The 27,785-nt window shown below is 37.0% G+C and overlaps 1 protein-coding gene across 1 annotated transcript in view; it reads left to right on the plus strand.

Moving 5' to 3' along the window:
• Positions 1-27,756, plus strand: part of REV3L (REV3 like, DNA directed polymerase zeta catalytic subunit) — a 183,916-nt gene extending 156,160 nt beyond the window's left edge. The window contains exons 27-33 of the mRNA XM_024740937.1: positions 5,943-6,052; positions 12,589-12,703; positions 16,745-16,882; positions 18,865-19,055; positions 19,734-19,980; positions 22,211-22,420; positions 26,645-27,756. Coding sequence (XP_024596705.1) covers positions 5,943-6,052; positions 12,589-12,703; positions 16,745-16,882; positions 18,865-19,055; positions 19,734-19,980; positions 22,211-22,420; positions 26,645-26,785 — 1,152 coding nt within the window. The 3' untranslated portion in view covers positions 26,786-27,756. The remainder of the gene's footprint in view (positions 1-5,942; positions 6,053-12,588; positions 12,704-16,744; positions 16,883-18,864; positions 19,056-19,733; positions 19,981-22,210; positions 22,421-26,644) is intronic.
• Positions 27,757-27,785: the final 29 nt, after the last annotated feature.

Consider the following 27,785-nt stretch of genomic DNA (forward strand, 5'->3'; position numbering starts at 1 on the left):
TGAAATACACCAGCGCATTCTGTTTTTAACAGAGTCTGCCCTGAGGAGAAACTATTTAACCAGAGCTTAACCTGCTGGAGTTTTATCAGAGCCTAACTGACCTGGAGAAAGGGAAATATCCAGCTCCAACTGCTGTAGCCTTCTACATGGAAAAAAAATACTGCAGCCCACTCTAGTCATCCTGTCCCACCAAAGTGGCGTGAAAAACTGAAAATCACATGTGAAGTCTACAGTCCAGAGGCACAGGTTCACTGAAAGACTGAGGCCTACTCGTAGGACTAAGGAGCCCTTCCCCTCCCCCGACACCTTACCACCACATTACTAAAGGCCTATTTATAGCAGTTCCATTTACCCAATACATCATGTCTGGCTATCAAAAAAAAATTGCAAGACTTACTAAAAGCCAAAAAACACAGTTTGAAGAGACAGAGAAAGCATCAGAACCAGACTCAGATAAGGCAGGGATGTTGGAATTATCAGACTGCAAATCTAAAACTATGATTAGGATGCTAAGAGCTCCCTCCAATAGCTAAATTAGACAGCATGCAATAACAGATGGGCAATGTAAGCAGAGAGGTGGAAATTCTAAGAAAGAACCAAAAAGAAGTGCTGGAAATCAAAAATCTTGTAACAGAAATGAAGAATGCCTCTGACTACTATGCTGAACATGGCTAAGGAAAGAATCTCAGAGCTTGAGGAAATCTTAGTAGAAACTGCTAAAACTGAAAAACAAAGAGAAAAAAAGACTGAAAAAAGAGATATCCTAAAACTGTAGGACAACTACAGAAGGTGTAACATACATGTAATAGGAATTCCAGAAGGAGAAGAGAGAAAGGAACAGAAGAAATACTGAAACAATAATGACTGAGAATTTCCCCAAATTAATGTCAGGCACCAAACCACAGATCCAGGAAGTTCAGAGAACACCAAACAGAATAAATGCCCAAAAAACTAAACCTAGGGACATCATTTTCATACTGCAGAAAATCAACACTAAATTAAAAATCCTGAAAGAAGCCAGAGGGAAAAAACACCTTGCTTATAGAGAAGCAAAGGTAAGAATTATATCCAACTTTTCCTTAGAAACCACGCAAGCAAGAAGAAAATGGAGTAAACTATTTAAAGTGTTAAAACTCTTCAACTAGAAATCTGTACCCTACAAAATTATCATTCAAAAGTGAAGGAGAAATTAAGATTTTCCTCAAAAATTGAGGGAATCTGTTGGCAGTAGACCTGCCTTGCAAGAAATGCTAAAAGAAACTCTTCAGTGAGAAGGAAAATGATAATAGGTCAGAAACCTATATCAATACAAAAGAATGGAAGAGCATCAGAGAAGGAATAAGTAAAGGTAAACACTTTTATTTTTCTTATTCTTAATTGATCTAACAATTAACAATTTGTTCAAAATAATAATAGCAACAATGTATTTGATTATGTATGTTTATATACATGTATATATAAGTAAAATGAATAACAAATGGTACAAGGAATGGGAGGAAGGGATTAGGATTATTTTATTATAAAGTACCCACACTACCTATGAAGTGGTATAGTGGTTTTGAAAGTGGCATAGTGGTTTTGAAAGTGGTATATTTTAAGTAAATATAAATATTGCAAAATTTGGGGCAACCACTATAAAAAGTTAAAAAAAAATACAACTAATGTGTAAGAAGGAGAGAAAACAGAATCATATAAAACAGTCAAAACCACAAAAGGCAGTAAGAGTGGAAAATAAAAATAGGAACAAAAACAAAGGCAACACATAGAAAATAAAATCAGGAAGGACATAGTTGAACAACATAATCAACTTTATAGACTACTTCATCCAACAACAGCTGAATACATATTCTTCTCAAGCTCACATGGAACATGCACCAAGATAGACCACATTCTGGGCCATAAAGCACTTTAACAACTTTAAAAGAATAAATCATACAATAGCTGCTTTCAGATCACAATGGAATTAAACTAGAAATCAGTAACAGAAAGATAGATAGCTGGAAAATCCCCCAAATACTTGAAGATTAAGCAGCATATTTCTAAATAACACATGGGTCAAAGAAAAAAAATCTCAAGAGAAATTTTTAAATATTTTGAACTAAATGAAAATGAAAACACAGCTTATCACAATTTGTGGAAGTCAGCAAAAACAGTACTTAGGAAATTTATAGATTGAATGCATATATTAGTGGGAAAAATACCTAAAAACAATCATCAAGTAAGCTTTTACCTTAGGAAACCAGAAAAAGAACAAATTAAATCCAAAGCAAGCAGAAGAAAAGAAGTAATAAAAATTACAGCAGAAATCAGTGAAATTGATTTTCTCAATTGATTTCATGTTTCAAAGAACCCCAAAGCTGGTCTTTTGAAAAGATCAATAAAATCAATAAATCTCTAGCCAGCCAGCCTAACTAGGAAAAGAAAAAAAAAGAAGAGTACACAAATTGCAAATATCAGAAACAAAAGAGGGGATATCACTTCAGTTTCCATGGACATTAAAAGGATAATAAAAGAATATTATGCACACAAATTTGATAACCTAGATGGAGTGAACCAATTACTTGAAAGACATAATCTGCCAAAACTTGTACAAGAAGAAATAGGCAGTCTGAGTAGGCCTATATCAAAGAAATTGAATCATTAATTAATAGCCTTCTAAAACAGAAAGCACCAGACCCAGATGGGTTCACTGCTAAATTCTACCAAACATTTATGGAAGAATTATACCATCTCTCTACAGTCTCTTTCAGAAGATGCAAGCAGAAGGAGTACTTTCTAACTCATTCTAATTACCCTAATACCAAAACCAGACAAAGACATTATAAGAAAACTACGTATCAATGTCTCTCATGAACATAGATGTAAAAATCCTCAATGATAGCCAATCAGATCCAAAAATGTATAAAAACAGTTGTACACTACAACCAAGTGAGATTTATTCCAAGTATGCAAGGTTGGTTCAACATTGAAAAACCAGCTGAGAGCCATCGTATCACATTCAGGTTAAGTAAGAAAAATCACATGATCATGTTAACCTACAGAAAAGGCACTTAACAAAACCCAAAACCCATTCATGATACAAACTCACAGGAGACTAGGAATAGAGGAGAACTTTGTCAGTTTGATGGAGAATATCCACCAAAAAACCTACGGCTCATGTTATACTTAACTATGAGAAACTTGAAGCTTTCTCACTAAGGTCAAGAACAAGACAAGGATGTCCCAACTCATCACTGTTTTTCACCATCATACTAGAAGTCCTGGCTAATGCAATAAAACAGGCAAAAGGAAATAAAAGGTATGCAGATTGGGAGACTTCCCTGGCGGTCCAGTGGTTAAGACTCCACAATTCCAATGTAGGGGGTGCAAGTTCGATCCTTGGTTGGGGCACTATGATCCCACGTGCTGTGCCATGTGGCCAATACAATAAATAATAAACCTTTAAAAAAAAAAAAAAAGGTATGCAGATTGGAAAGGAAGGTAAAACTGTCTTTGTTTCCAGATGACATAATCCTCTATGTAGAAAATCCCAAAAAAATGATGCACAAAAAAACCCTCCTGGAACTAATAAGCGATCATGTAGCAGAGCTGCAGGATACAAGGTTAATACACAGTGTATACCAGCAATGAACAAGTGGAATTTGAAATTAAAAACACAATACCATTTATATTAGCACCCTCCAAAATGAAATACTTCGGTATAAACCTAACAAAATATGTACCAGATCTATATGAGAAAAATCCCAAAACTCTGATGAAAGAAATCAAAGAACTAAATAAATGGAAAGATATTCCACGTTCATGGTTAAGACGACTCAGTATTGTCAAGATGTTAGTTCATCCCAAATTGACATATAGATTCAATGCAATCACAGTCAAAATCCCAGCAAGTTATTTTGTTGATATTGACAGACTGATTCTAAAGTTTACATGAATGGGAATTCCCTGGTGGCCTAGTGGTTAGGATTTGGGGCTTTCACTGCTGTAGCCTGGGTTCAGTCCCTGGTTGGGGAACTGAGATCCCACAAGCTACTCGGCCAAAAAAAAAAGTTTACATGAAGAGGTAAAAGACTCAAGAATAGCCAACATAGTATTACAGAAGAATAAAGTCAGAGGACTGACTTACTGTAAAGCTACAGTAGTCAAGGCAGTGCAGTATTGGCAAAAGAATAGACAAGCAGATCAGTGGAACAGAATAGAGATTGAAAAATAGACCCACATAAATATAGTCAACTGATCTTTATCAGAGGAGCAAAGGCAATACAGTAGAGCAAAGACAGTGTTTTCAACAAATGGCGCTGGAATAACTGGACATCCACATGCAAAAAAAAATGAATCTAGGGCTTCCCTCGTGGTGCAGTGGTTGGGAGTCCACCTGCCGATGGAATTGTGAAATCAATTAATTTCCTCTTTTTAAATCCAGTTTCTTGGCCCTGTAATGTTTTTCAAATTAGGAACTATGACACAAAGTAGCAGAATCAGTTTTATTGTAATTGCCACTCCTTCTCCACTGGCCCCCCTCCCCGTGCTCCTCCCTCTCGTGCCTCTAAGTCCTTCATTCTGCATGGACTTCAGGGCCAGCTGCAAAATACTTCTGACTCTTCCAGATATAGCTTAAATGGGTCAGACTAGACAGCAGGAGGCAGACATTTAGGACCAGTGTATGTGTGTATTTGTATGTGTATATCTCAAAAGCATATTGGACTCTAACACTCTATGGCTCACCCATTTAGCTATTTGCTGTCACATATTTTTATCTTGTGTGAAAGTGGCAAAAGATGACAGATTGAATATTTTATTCAAACTTGAATTTCAATTAGGTGACCTGATTTTTTTTTAATGTATTAGGCTATAGTTCATATTCTCAAGGTTTTCTAATGCACTAAAGGTCTCAACAGGATTCATGATCTTAATTTAAAACCCAAATTAAGTTTCTGCTATCAGTGTTTTATTTATTCCTTTGTTCATACACTTAATATTTCCTGTGTAAACAACTTTAAACAGCCTTTTAAAATAAGTATTATTCAATCCTGCATTTAGTTCATATAATTCAAACTTTACAGTAAAAGGGGAAAGATCATTATAAATACTGTTTGCGTCTTAACACGAAAGAAAAAGTGCATAATTCTTATTTTAAAACTTTAAAAAGTAATGTTCCATTTATGCTGAATGGCAGTTTCCCCAACCCTTAGCTTTAATGAGTTTGATAAATGAAGCAGCAGTGCTATACTAGTCTCCTTAAGTTCTTTAACTATGAAATATAATTGGCCTGCTTCTCATATTTGTCAAGATCCACCATCTTCTTGTTTTGTCAACTTATGCCATGATCACTGTTAAAACTCAATCACCAATGAAAGAACTTAGACATATATCTGCCTACTTGATTTAAATTGAACCCTTGTAATATATTTTCTATCATATAATTATGCATTTTTCCTTGTATCAATATTTAGTGTCATCTAAAAAATATGTACAACCCATCACTGAGATATAGGTTCAGCATAAGCTTTACTGATACTGAAAGAAAGATCATAACACTCCAACAGAAAAATTTTGAAAGACACACATGCACATACATAGTGTAATTTCCTGCTTAGTTGGTTATAAAGGCATTTTAGAAAGTCCTTGAATAAATAAGGCTTTTTCTTCTAGGATCAAATGTAGCTATGTATATAGTGCAGTCCATTGTACTCACTGATACACTCACAGGCAAGTCTGTATATTGATTGGTTTCTTTTAAATTATTAATTCATCTCATTTTCTTCTTGAGTACTTGTAGAAAGAATGATGGCACTGGTGATTTTTGTTTTTTTTAATGTTCTTTTCTTCTTGTTTCATTTTTAGAAATATTTAATAATTAAAGTTAAGTATTATATATTAAAGTCTGTTGTCTTATACTAAACTACATTAAGAAATTATTTTCAATGTGTTTGTACCAACAGGTTGGTGATAGTATTGTTCACAAAGCCAGAGAAACCTTGGAACGAGCTATTAAACTGGTGAATGATACCAAGAAATGGGGTGCTAGGGTTGTATATGGTGATACTGACAGGTAATGAACTTTCTGTTTTGTAGTTGTCTTCTTGCATCTCCTCAGATACTCATTTCAGTGTTTGAAATGGCTTAAGGGTAATCCTTCCTAAAAATAGAGTTCTACCTAAGTTCTTTTCAGTCCTTATGATCTTGTGATTGGAGTTAACACAGGTCCTGATTTACCAGATATGATCTTAAGAGACAGAAAATGTATATGACCTGAGCCACAGAGTGCGAAAATTCCCAAGGCATCCCTCCAGGTAGCCAAGTAGATAGGGATCTGTAAAAACTGCATACACAGGAGTCTAATCTGTTTAAAGAAACAGCTTTTAATGTGAAGAATCCCTCAGATAGCTGCAGCTCTCTGAATTTAAATATATATCTTAAAATAATCAAACTGTTTTTGAACCACAGTTGCCAAAGATGTGAGTGGTTAACTTTTCACTGGGCCCCAAAATCTTTTGACCTTCTTCTATAAACAGTGCAGATTCCAGATACATTTTCCATTTGATTCCAGAGGCTCACAGACTTCCTGAAGCCCATCATCCTGAAGCCCATTCTATCCAAAGGATAGAATTGCCTTTGAATCCTGAATAACCTCAGCCTGCTTGCTCGCTTTGATATTTTTCAGGGCCCAGTTATTTATGTAACATCTTATTTACACGACTTATTAAAATTTTTCTAGAATATAGGTATTATGCAAATTTCTTAGAGTCTGAAATTTTTTCATATTGAAGGCTTAGAGTCACAGTGCGATCATTCTAAGAGCGCTTGCCTCAGGAGCTCTGATCACTTTACAGTGCAGTGGAGCAAGCAGAGATAATGCTTCTAATCACTAAAAATAGCTTCTAGGTAATCTTTAAACAGCATTTAATCTTCTCCAGTTTTTTAATGCATATACAATCAGCATAATCATATTAATGCTGAATGAGACCTTTCCTCCTATAGCAGCTGTTTCATTATCAGCAGGTGGGGATAGTTTCAAGTTATCCAGGCCCCAGTTATCCATAGTCTCTACTGTTCCCCGTCAAAAGCCACTCCTCACTTTGACTTTGGGTATTTCACTGCTCTGTAAAACCACTTCTGCTGAATAGTCTAGCAAAATAAAAATTACTGGAACATAGTTTTTCACCTTGTTAGCAGAGCTCCTCACAAAATATTTAGGGAAGAGGAGAAAGTTAAACTTTAAATTGTTGAGTTTAATTCAGGGTTTAAACACGTCAGTAGTTGACAACACGCACCCAGAAGCAGAAGTTGGCATGATTCTGACTGTAAGATTTTTAGGCATTCAAACAAACCAAAAAACACAGACCTAGAATGTCAGAGCTGGAAGGGGACTTTTTTTTTTTTTTTTTTTTGCGGTATGCGGGCCTCTCACTGTGTGGCCTCTCCCGTTGCGGAGCACAGGCTCCGGACACGCAGGCTCAGCAGCCATGGCTCACGGGCCCAGCCGCTCTGCAGCATGTGGGATCTTCCCGGACTGGGGCACGAACCTGTGTCCCTTGCATCAGCAGGCGGACTCTCAACCACTGCACCACCAGGGAAGCCCTGGAAGAGGACTTTTAGGTCAGGAGTTTTCATGACCTAAAAGGGTCGGGAGAAAACCCTAGGGGGCACATTCTCAGATGCTACTGAAGAGCAGATTCCCCTGGAATAAGAAATTTGTCTAAGATTGCCCAACTAGTTAGCAGTGGAGCCATAAATTGGTATCTCTCTACGTAAGACATCACAGGTTTTTATTATTCTAATCAAAAGTGTAGGAACTTCCCTGGTAGTCCGGTGGTTAAGACTCTGCACTCCCAATGCAGGGGGCACAGGTTCGATCCCTGGTTGGGGAGCTAAGATCCCATGTGCCACACAGCACGGGATAGATGGATAGATAGATAGATAAATAGATAGATAGCACGGGATAGATAGATAGAAAGAAAGAAAGGGAGGGAGAGAGAGAGAGAGAGAAAAGAAGAAAAAGAAAGAAATTGTATTTGCAGATTTGCAGTATCTTATTTTTTTGGCTGCACTGCCCGACTTGTAGGATTTTAGTTCCCCGGCCAGGGATCGAACCCAGGCCCTGGGCGGTGAGAGCGCCGAGTCCTAACCACTGGACTGCCAGGGAATTCCCTGCAGTATCATTAGGGCTTTTGACTACCATTCACCATCTGATTCATACTGAAATACACTGTATGAGGGCAGTTCACTCTAGGGCATGCATTCTCAATGGTAATAATACTGCCCAGTAGTGCACAAGTTGGTCCTCGAGGAGCAAAGAAGTACAGTGGGGTTTGGCCCCACAAAGCTCAACCCTACCCAACAACATTTTAATCCTTAGTAATTACTTTCTCTTGTTAAATTTACTTTTAACTTTTTTGGGGGGAGGACAATAATGATAACATACTGAGAAGCACTGCTCTAGGGATAATAAATGTATGCTTGGTGGAGGGAAAGAGTTTTTAACCAAGAGTGAGATCTGGATTCTCTTTCTAGCTGTGCTCCTAGCTGATTGCATGGCCATTAAAAAAGGCGCTTAGGGCTTCCCTGGTGGCGCAGTGGTTGAAAGTCTGCCTGCTGATGCAGGGAACACAGGTTCGTGCCCTGGTCCGGAAGAGTCCCACATGCTGTGGAGCGGCTGGGCCCGTGAGCCATGGCCGCTAAGCCTGCGTGTCCGGAGCCTGTGCTCCACAACAGGAGAGGCCGCAACAGTGGGAGGCCCGCGTACTGCAAAAAAAAAAAAAAAAAGTCACTTAGCCTCCCTGAGGCTATCATCAGAATGAAGGAAATCTGATACATGATGAAGAATGACCATTGCCTCCCTCTAGTTTCAGGACTGCTGACTTTATGAATCTTGGAGTCTAGCTAAGGGAGATTGGTTAACAAAGCATCAAAATTACTCTGTTAGAAGGGTGTTTCTCTCTCTAGAGCAGTTATGCATTATTGTCCATTTAGACGGTATAAATGTAAACACCCTGAATATCTTTATATTGTAGTGGTTCAAACAATTCTATATAATAGTGGTTATCAATAATATTTATCCAAAAAATAATAATACTTATCCCACCCTAGTGGGATAGACCTACTCCCATCAGTTATTGAAGCTCTCTGTAGTAGTGATTCTTAGGCAGGGTAGGGAAGGACGTTTGACAACACACATACTGCCGGGGCAGCAGAAGGGCGGTGGGGAACTAGAACAAAAATCTCTTGGGAAATTCATCTGAGTATAATTGAGAAAAGCCTCCTAGGTGATTCTAATATCCTCACTTAACTCCCCGCCCATGTGAAATGAAAATCACTGCTTTAAATGTGATCTATCAACCAAAGATAAACATTATTTAACTACATTAAATGCACCAGTAACAGACAAATAGAAACTTTTTTTTTTTTTGGCTGTGCCACACAGCTTACAGGATCTTAATTCCCAGACCAGGGACTGAACCCACTCCCTTGGCAGTGAAAGCATGGAGTCCTAACCAACTGGACCACGAGGGAATTCCCTAGAAACTTATAAAACAGTCTTTCTCTTTGTAGGCTGGTCACCTACATTCTGTTAAGTGACCCAAAATTTCCATTAATCCTGGTCAGCTCTCTTGAAGCTTAGCTCCAACTAAAACTAGCCAAAACAGCACAGATGAACTCAAGTAAAACCCCTAACACTACTAGGTAAAATCTCAAATATATACCCTATAATAACTTTTAAGATGTATGTGTTCCTTTAATTTTTTTATCAACTTTATCAAGGTATAATTTTTAACAAAAAAGTACATAGTACAAAATGTATAGACCCATGTAATCAGCTGCCACCCCAGTCAAGATATAGAATATTTCTATCACCGTAGAAAGTTCTGCCGTGCTCCTTTGCAGTCAGTCCCTCACTTTCATCCCCTACCCCCAGGCAACCACTTACCTGATTTCTATTACCATAGCTTAGTTTCTCTGTTCTAGAGCTTTATAGAAATGTGTGTAGAAACACTTCAATTCATTATTGCATCTGAACATTTTAAGCATAATAATCTTTGTTTTTTAAGTTTGGCATTTACATCTAAAGTTAAACATACCCCCTTAGCATGACTCAACAATCCTACTCCTCGGTATTTACCTAAGAGAAATGAGAACTTAGGTCCACACAAAGACTTGATGCACCTCTTCATTGCAGTTTTATTCTTGATAGTCCAAAACTGCAAACAGTCCAAATGTTCATCAGCAGATGAACAAATGTAGTATATCCATACAAAGGAGTACTATTCAGCAATAAAAAGGAACCAGTTACTGCTACTCTAGCAACATGGGTGTATCTCAAAAATATGCTGAGTGAAAGAAGCCAGACATAAGTATGTACTGTATATTATATAAAATTCTTGAAAGACAAAACTAATCTATAGTAATTGAAAGCTGGTCATGTGTTGCTGGGAGTGGAGTGGAGAATTATTGCAAGGGAGTACAAGGGAACTTTATGGGGTCATGAAAATGTCCCTATGTCTTGATTCCGGTGGTAGTTACACAAATATATTAATTTTCTAGGGCTGTCACAGATTTGGTGGCTTAAGCACAGAAATTTATTTTCTCACAGTTCTGGAGGTTTGAAGTCCAAGATCAAGGCATTAGCCAGTAGCTGTGGTTTCTCCTGAAGCCTCTCTCCTTGGCTTGCAGGTAGCCACCTCCTCACTTTGTCCTCACATGATCTTTCTTCTGTTTATGTACATTCTTGGTGTTTCGTTGTGTAATTTCCTCTTATAAAGACACCAGATTGGGCTCACCCTAACCACCTAAATTAGAGCGTCATTTTAACTCAATCATTTCTTTAAAGGCCCTATCTCCAAATACAGTCACATTCACAATGGGGGGTTAAGGTTTTCAGCGTATGAATTTAAGGGGCACAGTTCAGCCCATCGCAAGCCTATACGTTTGTCAACATTCATGGAACTGTACACTTAGAATGTATTCATTTTATTATATGCAAATTATATCTCAATGAAGTTGATTCTTTAAAAAAGGAAATTTTGTAATAATCTATTTTTTTAAAAGGCTATACTGGTATAATGAGCATCAGATGGGCCTAGAAAGAAAATATTATAAAAAGCTTTAGGTGGTTCAGAATATAGCCTAGCTTAAAAGTATAATTAGCTATCTAAGGCCTATTTGTTGTGCGTTATGTTAAAATTAATTCAGATTGATAAATTTTTATTTTCAAGGCCTTAAGTAATATTAAATAAATACTCCTTAAGCTTTTCAGATCAAACTCTAACACAAGTACTATCTGCAATATTGGCAGAGAAAGAGCTTTTCAAAAAAAAAACCATCCAAATGAGACTGAAAGTCCAATATAAAAGCATTTAAGAAATAATAAGATTGGTTTATGTGGCTCCAAGAATCTTAAAGTCCATGTTTCAAGATAGTATTCATTTCTACTATTTAATGTCTTTCCACTAAAGTTATAAACGAAGATCAGCTTTATAATCTCTATTCCTTAAGTATATTTATTCGCCATTACTTCTTTTGGTCTCAGATTGTGGTATATACTGAAATGTAAAGTGCTATTACAGTTAGCTGGATTATATTAGGAAAAAATGCCCAGTACTTTTATCAGTTATTTTTTAGTATTTTTCATATTAGATTTTTTTTTATCCGTATTAGAAATCCTTCCCTCTTGACCTGCATATACTGATGGTGGGATTGTATGTCAGAAATATCTTTCTGGACTTCAGTTTCACATTATCTTTCAAAAAATATTTTTAGTATATACTACTTATCTAGAAATTCCTCTTCTAGGAATTTATTCTAAGGACATAGCTTGCCAAGTTATTATTATATATTAAATATTAGAAAAAAAATGTAATGACTTAGATTTCCAGTGGTAGGGGTTTGGTTAAATTATACTATATCCATACATTGAAATACAGTACAACTGTTAAAATAATGTAGAAGAAGTGACATGGGAAAATGTTCACAATATACTATTAAATGAAAGGAGAAAGTTATCAAACTGTATGATCTGTGATCCCAGATGAGAAAAGATTTACAGATGTACACAAAAGCCTTCTAGTGTCTTTTTTCTGAATGGTGAGATTATAAATGGCTGTTTTCTTTTTGCCTTTTTGTGTTTTCTAACTGTTCTTCAATGAACATATTTTACAAAATATACATGTGTTCGTTTCTAAGTTGGGTGGTTCTGGAAGGAAATTCCCTCCCATATCACAAGTAAATTTTCCATTTCTTTATAGTCATCATCTTTTATTTTGTGACTGACATAATTGTGTGTCATGGAAAGCTGTAAATGTATAGTAATGACCCAAGACCTTCTTGCCAGCTGTGACAGCTGTTCTGTGTGTAGCTAAACTAGAAACATTAGATGTCTTAAAGATCTGTAACAAGATATACCGTGAGCACACAGGAAAGTGTGACAAAACAAGAAAACTCAGGTAGGGAGCAACTTAATAAGGAAGAGTAAGGGGGAAAAAAAGGTTTTCCTTGGTTTTAGAGTATTATCCAGGAAAGTTACTATTGATGAGATTTTTTTTTTGTTACAATGCCTTCCTCATTACCCTACTTTATTTTTAATCCTCTTAGTATGTTTGTGCTACTGAAAGGAGCCACTAAGGAGCAGTCTTTTAAGATTGGTCAGGAAATTGCTGAAGCTGTAACTGCTACCAATCCTAAACCAGTGAAATTGAAGTTTGAAAAGGTAAGAGAAACGTAATACTACTAACCACATATAACATTCACATACCTTCTGTAGATCTGACTTTTTCAATACATTTTCAGATTTTGTAATGGTATATGGGTCTGTGAAAGTGTTAAAGTATTTTCCCCTTATTTTTGTATAATTTTCTCAATTTTTTTGTAATGTCTTATATAAAGAAATGAAAAGACTATTCCAGTTAACTATCGCTGTGTAACCCCAAACTTCATGGTGTAAAACAAGCACCATTTTATTGAGCTTACAGATTTTTATGGGTCAGGAATTCAGGAAGGGTGCAGCTAGGATGGCATGTCTCTGCTCCACAACGTTTAGGTCCTTAGCTGACAGCTAAGGACTGAAATCACCTGAAGCTCGCTCACTCTCATGTCTGGGGGTTGATGCTGGCTGCCATTTGGGACACCAGGTGGGGCTGTGAGCTGGAACACCTACACTTGGCCTTTCCCTGGGGCTACTTGTTCTTCCTCACAGCATGATAGCTGAGTTCTAGGAATAAACATCCCAAAGAGAACCAGATGAAAGCCATTTTGCTTTTTATGACCTAGTCTTAAAATCATATAGCATCATAGCCTGTCTAGATTTGAGAGGGAACATAGGGTCCCCATCTCTTAATGGGAAAAATGTCAGAGTCACATTGTGAGAAGGCTATGTGGGATAGAAGATATTATTTCTTTGGAGAATGCAGTCCGCCACAGGACCTTCGACTATTTTCACTTTACTTTGGATATGAAATATGCATTTAGTTCTTTCTGTATAAAACGTACTGAGCTAGGAGAGGTGTGGAATGCAAAGAAGCATGAGACACAGTCCTGCCCTCTAAGAGCCAATAATCTAAAAGGAAAGATTAGAAATGTATGTAAATGATCTTTCATTGTAAACTTAGGAAGCAGTCTCCCTAAGCACTGTAAGAGTGCAAAGAAAAGGTATTGTGTCCTCCTAGGTTGGATGGGGAGACTCCATGTAGGAGGTATACATTGCATTCTGTCTCAGAAAATGGTTAGAATTTCAATAGGCAACCACGGTGCTGCAGTCATTCTGCACAGAAGAAAGTGGTATATAGAAGGATATGGAGTAGGAAACGCACAACATGATAATACAGAGTAGCAGGAGAGAAGTCTGGAAAAATAAAGTTAAGACCAGATTATAGAGTGTCTTGAATGCCAAGCTAAAGTGTTTAAACTTTATTCAGGAAAGTTTATCAAACAAAAGCATGACAGACCTTTTTGGGGAGGACTGGCCTCACAGTGGTGTGGAGATGGATTGGAAAGAGGAGAATCTCAAGACAGGATGCCTTTTGCAACCTGTATATCCTGAAGTAGTGAGATAAACTAGCGAAAATAAACAATTCAAGATAAAATGGAAAGAAGGATGGGCAGGAGTTAAAAGTGGTTGATTTAGGAGAGCAGGTGTGGAAAAGATAAAAAAGGGAGAAGAGAATCAAACATGACTCCCAAATGTTTATCATGCACCTACTCTGAAGCAAGAATTGTGCTAGAAGAGATTCAGAGAGGACTTGGATACTGTATCTGCCCTGAGGAGTGAGCATTCTAATTGCAGGGAGAGAGGGAAGAAAAATTAGAAAACAGAGCGATGATGAGCGCTATTCTAGAAGTATGTGTGTGATGCTGTAGACACTCAACCTATCTGGCAAAGTGAAGAGCATGTAACACCAGACGTGAAAATTTACCTGAGATAGATCACAGGCCTAAACATAAAAGCAAAAACTGCAAAACTTCTCAAAGAAAACAGACATTTGTTAAGAATCGTGATGCATATGTTCATGAATATCAGTCTGTAGTTTTTTGGGTTTTTTTCTTGTATTGTCTTTGTCTGGTTTGGGGACAGGAAAAAAAAATCTGACCTCATAAAATGAGTTGGAAGTGTTTCCTGTTCTACTTTCTGAAAGAAAAAGTGTGTAAAATTTTTTCTTAAATGATTGATAAAATTCATTAGTGAAGCAATCTAGTCCTGAAATTTTATGGCGGGGAAAGGATTTTCAATTACAAATTAAATATCTTTAATATATATTATCCAGGTTTTCTTCTCATGTCAGTTTTAAAACTTGTGATTGTCAAGGAGTTTGTCCATTTCTCCTAAGTTGTCAAATTTATTGGCATGAACTATTTATACTTCCTTATTGTGATTTTGATATCTGTAAAATCTTTAGTAACATCCCTTTCACTTTTGATAATTTGTTTTTCCATTTTTTTCCCCCTTGATCATTCTAGCTAGTGGTTTATCCATTTACAGAACTTTCTGAAGAACTGTATCATTAATTTCCACTCTTTATTATCTCCTTCCTTACACTTAACTTAGGGTTTAGTTTGCTTCTCTTTTCCTGTCTTAATTTAGAAACTTGAATCATTGATTTTAAACAAAAAATTTTAATATAAGCGTTTAACAATAACAAATTTCTCTCAAAACACTACTTTAGTTTCAAATTTTGATATCTTGTGCTTTTATTATTATTCATTTACTTCAGTGATAATGACCTGTAGGTTATTTAGAAGTGTGTTAAGTTCCAAATTTTTAAGGATATTCCAGACATCTTTTTGTTATTAATTTTAATTCCATTGTGGTCAAAGAACATAGTCTATATAATTTTAATGCTTTTAAGCTTGTTACAGTTCGTTGTTTGGTCTAGCATATGGTCTCTTAGTGAATGTTCCCATATGACCTTGAAAATCCCTGTGTATTCTGGTTATTGGGTGGAATGTTCTATAATGTCACTTAGGTTAACTGATAGTGTTGTTGAAGCCAACAACAATCTTACTGATTCTCTGTCAATTTCTAGAAGAGAGGTGCTAAAGTCTCCAAGTATAATCATAGATTTGCCTGTTTCCTCCTTTTATTCTGCCAGTTTCTATTTCATGCATTTTGAAGTTTTCTTATTAGGTGCATATACATTTATGGTTATATATCTTCTTGACAAATTGATACTTTTATCTTTGATAATATTCCTTATCTGGAAATCTACTTTTTCTGATATTAATATAGCCACAACAGCTTTGTTTTGATTAGTATTTAACAAGTGTATCTTTTTTCTAACCTTTCTATGTCCTTATATTTAAAGTGGATTTCTAGTAGAAAGCATATTGTTGTATCTTTTTGATGGGATCTAATCTGATCATTTCTGCCTTTTACAAGTTACATTTTTTACACCAATTTTTACACTTTCTACACCATTTTTACACTTTTTACACCACTTACGTTTAGTGTGATTACTGATACAGCTTTGGGGCAGAGGAAAGGACCAATGTGGTAACATAAAAAGGGGTGGGGACACACACCCATTCATCCAGGAATTCCAATTCAAGGTATTTATCCTGCAGATTTATCCATGCATTGTTGTTCACTGGAACACTATTTGTAACTCCAAAAGATTGGAAACATCCTAAATAACCCATAGTAGGTAACTGGTTACAAAAATTATTATACCCTCATAAAGTGGACTGCTATGTAGCTACAAAACAAAATGAGCTTTCTTATACAGGATGGAATGCTCTCCAAGATAAGTTATTAAATGAAATAAGCAAAGTACAGAGTGATGTGGAAGGTAAGCTACCCTTATGTATATAAGTACATGTACTTAGATAGAGTATTTCTGGAAGAATATACAGGAAATCAATAACAGGATGCCTCTGTGGAGGGGAAGGTAGACTTTTCATTGTATATTCTCTTATAACTTTTAAATTTGTACCATATAGTAGGTGTTACTTAAAGTCATTTTTAAAATTGTTTAAAAAGATATGATTGAAGACTTTGAGAGAGCAGTATCAGCTGAGGAAGGAGCAAAATTGATAGTGCAAGTAAAGGAGTGGGTGTGTGGTGAGGAAGTAGAACAGCTCACTTTGTATGTTTTTACCTGCAAGTGTTGTCTCATTTTGTATTCGTTGGGCCCTAAGCCACATTTAGAATTTTTTATAATTGACATCTGGTTAAAGAGAGAAAAAGGCATATAAAAATAAGATATTCATGGTTGGAAAAAAATGGTTATTGATAGATATTTTATTAATTTCATCACAGGTATATTTGCCCTGTGTCTTACAAACAAAAAAGAGGTATGTGGGTTACATGTATGAAACATTGGATCAAAAGGACCCAGTATTTGATGCAAAAGGAATAGAAACAGTCAGAAGAGATTCCTGCCCTGCTGTTTCTAAGGTAAGTTTTATCTATCTTGTTGTCATCTTTAAGAAATAAGTGGCTAGGACTTCCTTGCTGGCACAGTGGTTAAGAATCCACCTGCCGGGCTTCCCTGGTGGCGCAGTGGTTGAGAGTCCGCCTGCCAATGCAGGGGACACGGGTTCGTGCCCCGGTCCGGGAAGATCCCACATGCCACGGAGCAGCTGGGCCCGTGAGCCATGGCTGCTGAGGCTGCGCGTCCGGAGCCTGTGCTCCGCAACAGGGGAGGCCACAACAGTGGGAGGCCCACGTACCACCAAAAAAAAAGAATCCACCTGCCAATGCAGGGGACACGATTCGATCCCTGGTCTGGGAAGATCCCATATGCCGCGGAGCAACTAAGCCCCTGCACCACAACTACTGAGCCTGCGTTCTAGAGCCTGAGAGCCACAACTACTGAAGCCCATGCTCCCTAGAGCCCATGCGCCACAACTACTGAGCCTGCATGCCCTAGGACCCCGCATGCTGCAACTCCCAAGCCTGCGTGCTGCAACTGCTTTAGCCCATGCACCTAGAGCCCATGCTCCGCAACAAGAGAAGCCACTGCAATGAGAAGCTCGCACACAACGAAGAGTAGCCCCCGTTCGCCGCAACTAGAGAAAAGCCCACGCGCAGCAACGAAGACCCAATGCAGCCAAAAAAAATAATAATAATTTTAAAAAAGAAATAAGTGGCTAAAGAATCCGGTACAAATCCTTAAGCACATATCTAGGTGGAGGAACTATATAGCCTATATGACTATGTATAACTGTAAGAGGAACTGTATGATTTTTTGAGAACTTCATTTCTAATGAAAACAACTTATTTAAGTCCTTAGTTTCTGACTTCTCCCACACCTTACCTTTTATCACAATTGCTAAAAAACAACACTTGAACTTGATAAAAATTTCCTGCCTAATCACCTAGAGATGATATATGGCAACACCCAAAAGCTATGGAGCAGGATAAAGAAGGGAAACTGAACAGAGAAATTTCATAAGTAATGTAATCCATCCTAGATTAACTGAAATTCTGTTTACTTGGGTTACCAAACACAAGTTAGGGAGATTTCTGAACAATGGTAATATAAATTACCTAAATTTCTCAACCATAGTATCTCATATTTATTTTTTCTTTATTCAGGCCCAGATTCCTTCTATAACAAACCAAAAATAAATGGTATAAACGGAATAGCACTCTATACACTGAGTTTTACGAGAGCATTAAAAGCATAATAGATTGATAGCAACCTATTATGTCACATATAATATTATGTAAATTTGAGATATTTTTAAATACTAGTTTCTGGAAACGATATCCAGTGCATTCTTCCTCTGAGGGAAGAATGGTGCCTTGGCTAAGTTAGCAACTTCTTCTATAAATATGTATGGATTCCAGTACTCAGAATAAGATACAGAGCTTTCACCTGGAACTAATTTAAATTCATTCCACTGCATAAATCTACCGCATGTCAGTCATTTTCTAGTAGAAATACTCCAGCACAGAAAATTCTAGTTAGTATGTATTTACTGACACTATAAAAAGGCAAAAAGACTGACTTTATTTCACTGCTTGGTTATGTTTAAACTTCTCTCTGTCCACCTGAATCCAGCCCTTTCTATAATAGAGTTAATACATGAAATGATGTCTGGCTTTTTGTGCCTGGAGTGTTCTTGGCTATTTAAGACAACTTAAATGTTTCATGTTGCTCATCACACACAGCAAATGTTTCATCTGCATGCCATCCCGATATGATTTTCCTCAAACTACATAATACTCTATTTTTAGAAATCACAAGTTAAATAAAGTCTCCAAAATATTTTCCAGTTTCAATAATTTTTATTATCTAGTCATTGTAAATAGCAGATTGTTCAGACAGATCAGCAAGTTTCAGTAATTAACGTAATTGAAAGTATAACAGCAATGATGAAATATATTGGGGGATATTTTATCCTTATGAGCATATCCATTTTTTTTTAAAGATACTTGAGCGTTCTCTGAAGCTGCTATTTGAAACAAGAGATATAAGTTTAATTAAACAGTATGTTCAACGACAATGTATGAAGCTTCTGGAAGGAAAGGCCAGCATACAAGATTTTATCTTTGCAAAGGAATACAGAGGAAGTGCCTCTTACAAACCTGGCGCGTGTGTGCCAGCCCTGGAACTTACAAGGTAATGATGTGCACAACAGCACAACCCCCAATACCTACTAAGTGTAGTCCTGGGATTTGGAATGGTTTGGAGTAGATTAAAAGACACCCAGTCTGCAGGCACAGATACACAATTGTCTGTTCCCCTGCCCACGTGAAGCCTTACTAAAGTGAGTGGGTGACCCCCATACGTTGCAAGTTCTAAAGAAGAAGAAAGAGCTCCTCTTCTGGCCTTCCCTGCAGAAACTAAATTTAGTTAAATTGTAATCTGATACAGAGCTGGAATTGTTTGTTTTTCCCATATCAGAATCACTAGGTGGTCCTTAATTTTCATTTACTAAAGCACTGAGATGGTATCATTCTAGAATCAGATCATCTAATCAGCTAAATTTTATCTTCCATTATTAGATTTACAATAGTTAATTCTTAGGGGACAGAAAACAATTTAAGGTAGTTGATATCTGCCAATTCATATTGTTCTCCATGTAACAGTAATTTACAAAGTAAGTTTTATTAAACTCTCACAGCATATCCACTTGGCGCCAACTAAGTGAAGTGTATACAGTTGTCAAAAAAGTTACTTGAAGGTTCCCCTTGTTGATTTCTCATGGTTTCATTATTGTTTAATTCTCATTTAATTTTCTGGAAAGATGCCTTCCATGACAGTCTTTGAGTGACTATTTTATTTGGATTTAAATAGGAAAATGCTTACTTATGATCGGCGCTCTGAGCCTCGAGTTGGGGAACGAGTGCCATATGTCATCATTTATGGGACCCCTGGAGTACCACTTATCCAGCTGGTAAGGCGCCCAGTGGAAGTCCTGCAGGACCCGACTCTGAGACTGAATGCCACTTACTATATCACCAAGCAAATCCTTCCACCCCTGGCAAGAATCTTCTCACTTATTGGTATTGATGTCTTCACCTGGTATCATGAATTACCAAGGGTAAGCCTACTAAATAGTACCTGTGCTATGACCCTAAAGAGAGAATTCACTTACAATTTTCAGTAGAACTAAAGATTTTATTTACATGCTATCAGAGCAAAGCAAATGCTTTATTATCCTATACCAACAAAGGTGCTACATTTTTCTGGTTTAGTTTTCTACAAACACCTTCCCAGCTTCTGTCAGATTGGCCAAATTATAGAAGATTAAATCCAAAACTACATCAATGGTAAACACTTAACTATAACTCAAAGCAGCTAATAAAAATTAAACAAAGGAGGGGCTTCCCTGGTGGCACAGTGGTTGAGAGTCCGCCTGCCGATGCAGGGGACGCGGGTTTGTGCCCCAGTCCGGGAAGATCCCACATGCTGCGGAGCGGCTGGGCCCGTGAGCTATGGCTGCTCAGCCTGCGTGCCCGGAGCCTGTGCTCCGCAACAGGAGAGGCCACAACAGTGGGAGGCCCGCATACCGCAAAAAAAAAAAAAAAAAAAAAATTGAACAAAGGAGAGCAGAAAATCCCTTCAAAATGGGTGTTTAAGAAATGTATAGGATGTAGTAGCTAGACATAGTCCTGCAGGAACCAGACTAAGGAAATAATGTTAAAATAGCACTTTACTAAAGTAAAACATGTAATGTGGAATCTTACCAAAGGGAGTTTTGCTTGAACTCTTTTTTTCTTCGTTTACCCATTAGAAGCCTGAAGGAACGATTTGTGGTTCTGTAATAATCTGGGATACATTACTCTAGGAGAGTAGCAGTTGTTATCTGATGTTTAGAATTAGATCTGCTGTCATTTGCTCAGACTATGAAAGGCTGAGGGTATGCAGGAAAACTGATAAAAGTTGATAATTAAATTATTTTTACTTTCTCAGTGAGCACTTAAGGCCTCAAGGAAAAGAATAAGCTGGGAAACTGAGGTTGAAGCTGTGCTTCAGAGAATCTGTGCTGGCCAACATCTGTAATGCTGTGTCCTGGCTCTATGCCACAAAGCTATTACTATTTTTCATTTCATCACCAGCAAGAATGTTAAAACAATGGCATTTATAAAAGGCTGACCTAATAACTTTTATGCAGAGTAACTTATAAGACAGCAAGGGAGTACACCAAGGGTATGATTGTAAGATGATGTTATTTCAGTGTGAAAAAGAGTATCAGAAGACATCTCTGAAACCAGTATTACTTCAAATGAGGAATGATTAGGTAACATGTATCTAATTTCATTTGAAATGTTCCAGGTTTACTTTTGCTTGAATTTTGCACCTTACTGCCTAACAAGTTATTTTTAACCTTCCATTCACCTTGCTGCCATGGCCCAAATTGCACAGCCTTAAACAGTATCTACTCTTAACCTGGATTTCTTCCTCTGTCCTCTGTGATCTCCACTGCCCCATATGATCTCATACATCTACATATCTCAACCAGAAAACTGAGTGACAGGGATTTCCCTGGTGGCGCAGTGGTTGAGAATCCGCCTGCCAATGCACGGGCCATGGGTTTGATCCCTGGTCCGGGAAGATCCCACACGCTGCGGAGCAACCAAGCCCATGCACCACAACTACTGAAGCCTAAGCACCTAGAGCCCGTGCTCCACAACAAGAGAAGCCACCGCAGTAAGAAGCCCATGCACTGCAACGAAGAGTAGCCCCCGCTCACCACAACTAGAGAAAGCCCGTGCGCAGCAACAAAGACCCAACGCAGCCAAAAATAAATAAATTTAAAAAAAAAAAAAAAAAACTGAGTGACAGGAGACTATTTTTCTTTTTTATTGAAGTATAATTGACATACAATCTGGTATTAGTTTCAAGTGTACGACATAGTGGTTTGACATTTATATACATTATGAGATGATCACCATGATAAAGTCTAGTTATCTGTTACCATTTAAATTTATTATAATATTATTGACTATATTTCCTATTCTGTATATTATATCCCAATGACTTACTTATTTTATAACTGGAAGTTTGTGCCTCTTGAGACTTTTTTTTCCCCAAAAAACGAAAACAAAATATTATCTGATGATATTAAAGTGTAAAGGAACGACTTTGTTCTTTTCTATAGCCCCATTGTCTAGACCAGTGCCTGACATATAGTAGCTATTCAGTATTTGTTGAACAAATGAAATAATGCCTTAGTAAACCTGTAATTAGCATGAGAATAGCCACTCTGTTATGAAGCTGGCTCAGACTTATTTCTGAATTGATGTTTTTCTGAACTGTTGTTTTTATAGATCCAGAAAACCACCAGCTCCTCTCGAAGTGAACCTGAAGGGCGGAAAGGCACTATCTCACAATATTTTACTACCTTACATTGCCCTGTGTGTGATGACCTGACTCAGCACGGCATCTGTAGTAACTGTCGCAGCCAACCTCAGCATGTTGCAGTCATCCTCAACCAAGAAATTCGAGAGTTGGAACGTCAGCAGGAGCAACTTGTAAAGGTACAACCTTGTTCAAAAGACCCAGAATCCCAAGCAATCTGATTCTTCAGGGAAATGTAGTCAACTCTTGAGGGAGGTGTAGTGTAAGGTGTGAAACTCTGGTGTGAAAGTGGAATAAGGATTCTAAGTTAATAAACTTCCTAAAAATATCATAATTGAACTAAACTATTAAAAATGGCTAAATTTGTTTTATAATTTAGTTTTTGTTTTTATAGAATAGTGTATTATGTTTATTAGAACCATAGAACTACAATGTCCAGCCACCCAATTTCTTTTATAATAGTATTTCTAAAAAAGAAAGAAAAGTACTAATTGCTTTGTCTACCATATCTACTTACATTCTCATAAAAATCTGGTTTTCCTAGAGAATTGCTAGTAAACTTGGAAGGTTTGCAATTCTGAGAGTCAAGATAGAAAATTAACAGTTAACATGATTTAATCTTCCTATCTGCCAGAGGCTGGCTGTTCTAGGCCCTCTTACAGATGAGTAAACTGACACAGAGGGATTAAGTAATTTGCCCCATGTTCCACTGGTAATAAGCAGCCGAGATGGGATACAGACATATAATGCAGAGATAATTTTTCAAATGTGGAATTCCAGCAGAAATAAACAATAGAAATCTCTTGAAATATGTTAGAAAATTAAATCTAAAGGAAAAAATATTATAGCACATTTTTTTAAAGTAGTATATTTCTTAAAGGACTGATTATATCTTCTTATAGCATCATGTTTCAAGTTACAATTTTAGCTTTCAGGCGAGAGAATAACAATTTTGAGGTGGAGTTTGTTTGTTTTGTCTTTAGAAGACCAATATATAAGGTTATTGGAGTGTTTTAAAACCAACCACATAATTGAAAGGCAGTGTGATATAGTGGAAAATGAATCAAGCTGATAGTAAGAACATCAGGATTCCAGTCTGGACTTCATAGTACTGGCCATGTCCTCTGGCCCCAGTTTTCTCAGAATGTGGGTTGATGCTCTTTCCTAGGTCCTATCTAGCTCTATCATTGTGAATTCTCCTAAACGGCCACTCCTGGCAGCTCGTCTGTTCATATGCCTAATGTAATCCAACCACCTATGTAAAGGCCAGGTTCTACACCATGCCCCTCAAGGTGAAAAGGCTTTTGAACCAAGTCAGAGTATCCACAACCTCCTAGGAGGACAACCTAGCTGCCACACAGTTGAAAAGGGAGAGAAACCATCTCTTGAGAGACTAGGCTCTTAGAATAGAAGGATGATTAAGGACTGGTAAAGTAGACACTGTTTCCTCTGCACCATTCTAGCTGCTATTCTGCACTGGCAGAAAACTCTTAAGTTGTATAGTGTATAGCCAGTCATCCAGAATGCATTAAACAGATTTCATTAAGGACAGTAAGATCTCAAGGTATGATTATTTTGATGCAACCACAGAAGCCTAGCTTACTGAAATGATAAAGTGGCTTTTCCCTCTCCTAAATAGTTAAGTACGCTCACTTTCTCCTTCCCTTATGTTACCATCCTAGTCCAACCACCATTATCTCCCCAGACTCCTGCAACAGCCTCCTACCCTGATCCCCCGCCATCCTGTCCATTCTCAACACTAGCTCGAGCTTCCCCACCGAAGAGAAAGTGAGCCCAGTGAGGGCAGAGGCCCTGCCTTTCCCTTGCTGAGTTGGCTGTGCCTAGCACGGAGTCCAGCCCATGGTGGGTTGTACACATGTATTAAATGAAGAAACAGCTTCTTGCTGAATGCACAGTTAAAGCAGCAGTAAGTCACTGGAGTGATTGCCAACCAATTTGCAGCCACTCTGTCCCAGTTTTTGTACCACTTTGTACTAGTGGTTCTGGTTAGTACAACCACTAGTCACTGGGTGACCCCAGCTTCTGTTTTTTTTAGGTTACTACCCCAATGGCAGCAACCAGCCCTCATAGAAAATTCCCTAGTTGGCGTCTAGTACAAGGTGCAAACATGGGCAGGACATCCAGAGCTCCACTGACGTCAGAGGCTGTGAGTGGCCTCTTCCCTGGACCTTACTGTCTTCTGTCCCCAGCAACATGCACTACGCTAGTTGGTGCCATCAATTTAACCACAACCTTCCTTCAATATTAGGTTTTATTTCTTATAAAAATGCAGTTTTAAAAGTAATGCTGTTTAAAATAAGGATGGTTCATCATCTTTAAAGAGATATTTTAACTTTAGGATTGTTTTTTTCTAAGAGGATTAAAGTGTGTGTCTCCTGTGCACTAAATAATCTGTAGGAATTTTCACAAAGCAGAAATGACAGGAGATAAAATGAGAAACTGTCAGAAACATTAGTAATAGAGTTGATACACCTCTCAGCCCAAGACCAGTCAAGTGATCAGAAATCAGTACAATTATTAAAGATCTGCACAGCATTATAAGATAGGCCTTATCCAACATTAGAGACTACACCTTCTTTTCAAGTGTTTATGGAATGTTAAAAAATTGAACATATTTTAGTCTATAAAGAAAACCTTAATAAACTTCATAAAGTTGAAATATTACAAGCATTTTATCAATACAATTCTATAAAGCTAGTAAGTTAATTATAAACTCAGAAAACAAAATGATCCTTCTACTTGGAAATTTTAACACTCCCTGTTAAACAAACAACACATATAAATTCTAGACAACCATAGCAGATCTCAAAGAAAAATTCATCAACACTTTTAATAATAAACATTAAAAAATGAACTTAAGCATCTGACTGAAAATTTTTTAAAAACAGAGTAAGCCAAAGGATAGCAAAAAGAATCAATAAATATTAAAGCAGTTTTTGTTTTACGTTTGCTAAAATGTAAGTTTCCAGGTTGTGGTGTTTAAAGTTTTAAACGTAAGCTGCTCGGGGTTTAAATCACCAGTAAAGGATCTTGAAACTAAACACTGAGTTAAATTTAGTGAGGCAAGTAATTCATCCTGGTTTATTTATCAGGCAAGCACAGCAAGTGCATAAATATTTATCAGTTTGTCCTGGCACCTGAACGTAGCTGCAGTACGTAGAGCTGCAGTGCAGACATTCTGTATTTGGGAGTAGGTTTGAGTCTCTTGGCAGAGATCTAATTAGTGAAAGTCTTCAAAGTAGAACAGCAGCCCACTTACTCTTCAAGAGAGCATGCTGAAGCACAGGGCTCTCAGTAGTTTGCTTGTGGCAGTATCATAATACTGGTACAGTAACCAGCGTGCTCAGAAAAATGGGCCTTTCAATTGACTGGAAGATACTGGCGCAAAGAACAAAAATTTTTTGCCCTGTGAGACCTCTAAAACAGAAGCTGTTAGATACAGATCAGAGAATTAAGGAGAGCAGATCTGATTTCTCTCGTAAAAGATTAGTATGGTAGCTGCTATTTGCTATCCCTTTTTTTAATCACTTGGATACGCTATTCACATAAAAAATCAGCATATATTTTCTTGACCCTTGGGGCCCTCACTAGTAGCCTTTAACGTTTTTCATGTTTTATCAATTTTTTAAACTGTATGTATAACTTCAGACTTTACATATTAAAATCTGATCACTGGGTAAGATATTATAATGCTTCTCTTTAAAAATTGCCTTATGATTTATTATTTTCCTTTAGATCAGATCTCATTATACATTAGAATCACCTGAGAACCCTAAAATGTACAGATTCTTAGGCTCTTATGCCCAGAGATCCTGATTCATTGGTCTGGGATGGGGCTGAGGCATTAGTCTATTTTTAGGCTCATGTATGTAGCCAGGGTTGAAACTACTGGTCTGCACTACTACTTTCAAATTCACATGCTTTGATTTTTTTTTTTCCATACTGGCATTTTCTCTTCTGAAATAAGAAAGTGGGTAACATTTTTATGATTGGCATACAAAATGTTTAATATGAGTAACTTGAAAAAATAGTGTACATAAGCGCATTTAAGAGACAGTCTTTGAATGGTAATTGGGTAGCCTATTATGTGTATGTTAATATAATAGGATTCTACCATAAATGAAAGTTGATCTTTGGGATGAAATGAATCCTTAGGGAATTTTGTGCTCTGTGGTTTGTGAAATAATATCCTTTAGAAATGTGTCAACTTAGGGTTGGCTATGCTTCAAAGAGATGAAAATTAATGAAACTTTCTATAATATGTGCCATATGTCTGCCTGTAATCTGTGGTGGGTCATAAAGGAGGGATTATAAAAGTTTGTTGTTTATACATCTAGATAGAAACTTTCCTATCATTTGATGTACTCCTCTTGTACTTTCAGATATGCAAGAACTGTACAGGTTGCCTTGATCGACATATCCCGTGTGTTTCTCTGAACTGCCCAGTACTTTACAAACTCTCCCGAGTAAATAGAGAATTGTCCAAGGCACCATATCTCCGGCAATTACTAAACCAGTTTTAAATTGTCAATATCACAGAATTCCAGGTGCTATTTTTTTCAGTGTTTACCACTAACCTGTTGTGCATGGTGCTTTTTCAACTTTCATCGAGTCAAGTACGTTCATTGTCTGTCTATTATCTGAAGACTATGAAGACTTTTATGCTGAGTTAAAAATTGTACTTGTTGATCTCTGAATAGCTCACTTCTTACAGTGTACAAACCCCTCATCCTTTTGCCTTTTCAACATTGTTTTATAATGCAGGTGTCGAATTTGCTACGGTATGCATAACATCTTGTAAATCCATTTGAGTAGATCATGTTTACTTCCCTGTGGAAGGAGCACTGAAAACCTCTTTAAAAAAACATTCGTGTTTTCCTTGACCTGTCTGTATCAAGACGTGTTATATCCATTCACTTCATAATTTTGACTGCGAAATATTTTGTAAATACACTTTTTTACTTTTCAAACTAAGTAAAATAATGTGCAATGAATTTTATACAAATGATTTTCAAGTTGTTTGGTATATTTCCTCTAGGTTTTGCTTGACTCAGAGTAGAGTTGTTATTTTGATCAAACTGTGCAAACAATAGTACCATGTGTAGCATTTTGAAACATTATTTTCTAAAACCGCTGTCTTGCTTTAGCTATTAATGGGGCATTGTGAGGAACTGTGCAAAGACTTTTTTGTTACAAACCTGTGGGCCTGTTGCAATACTTTAAAAATAAAAAATTTTATTCCATTTTTGCTTGTTTTGTATAGACATTTCTATTGCTTCTAAATATGCTTAAAATATTTTCTTTCCTTATGTACTGTACAGTTAATCTTATTTGCCATCATCTTGAACACAAAATGTGTATTTAGAATATTTGTATAACTGTATAAAATAAAAAAGGAATTATGTGGTCAGTGCATTGTTTTCTAAACTGGAAATCATTGTTTTAAAAGTTAATAATGGAAACCATATTAAAACTGAATAAACTACGAAATACAGCAGTGTGGTTTTATCTTGCTATAAATAG

The sequence above is a fragment of the Neophocaena asiaeorientalis genome, unplaced genomic scaffold (assembly GCF_003031525.2).
Source record: "Neophocaena asiaeorientalis asiaeorientalis breed wild unplaced genomic scaffold, Neophocaena_asiaeorientalis_V1.1 scaffold203, whole genome shotgun sequence".
Taxonomy (NCBI): domain Eukaryota; kingdom Metazoa; phylum Chordata; class Mammalia; order Artiodactyla; family Phocoenidae; genus Neophocaena; species Neophocaena asiaeorientalis.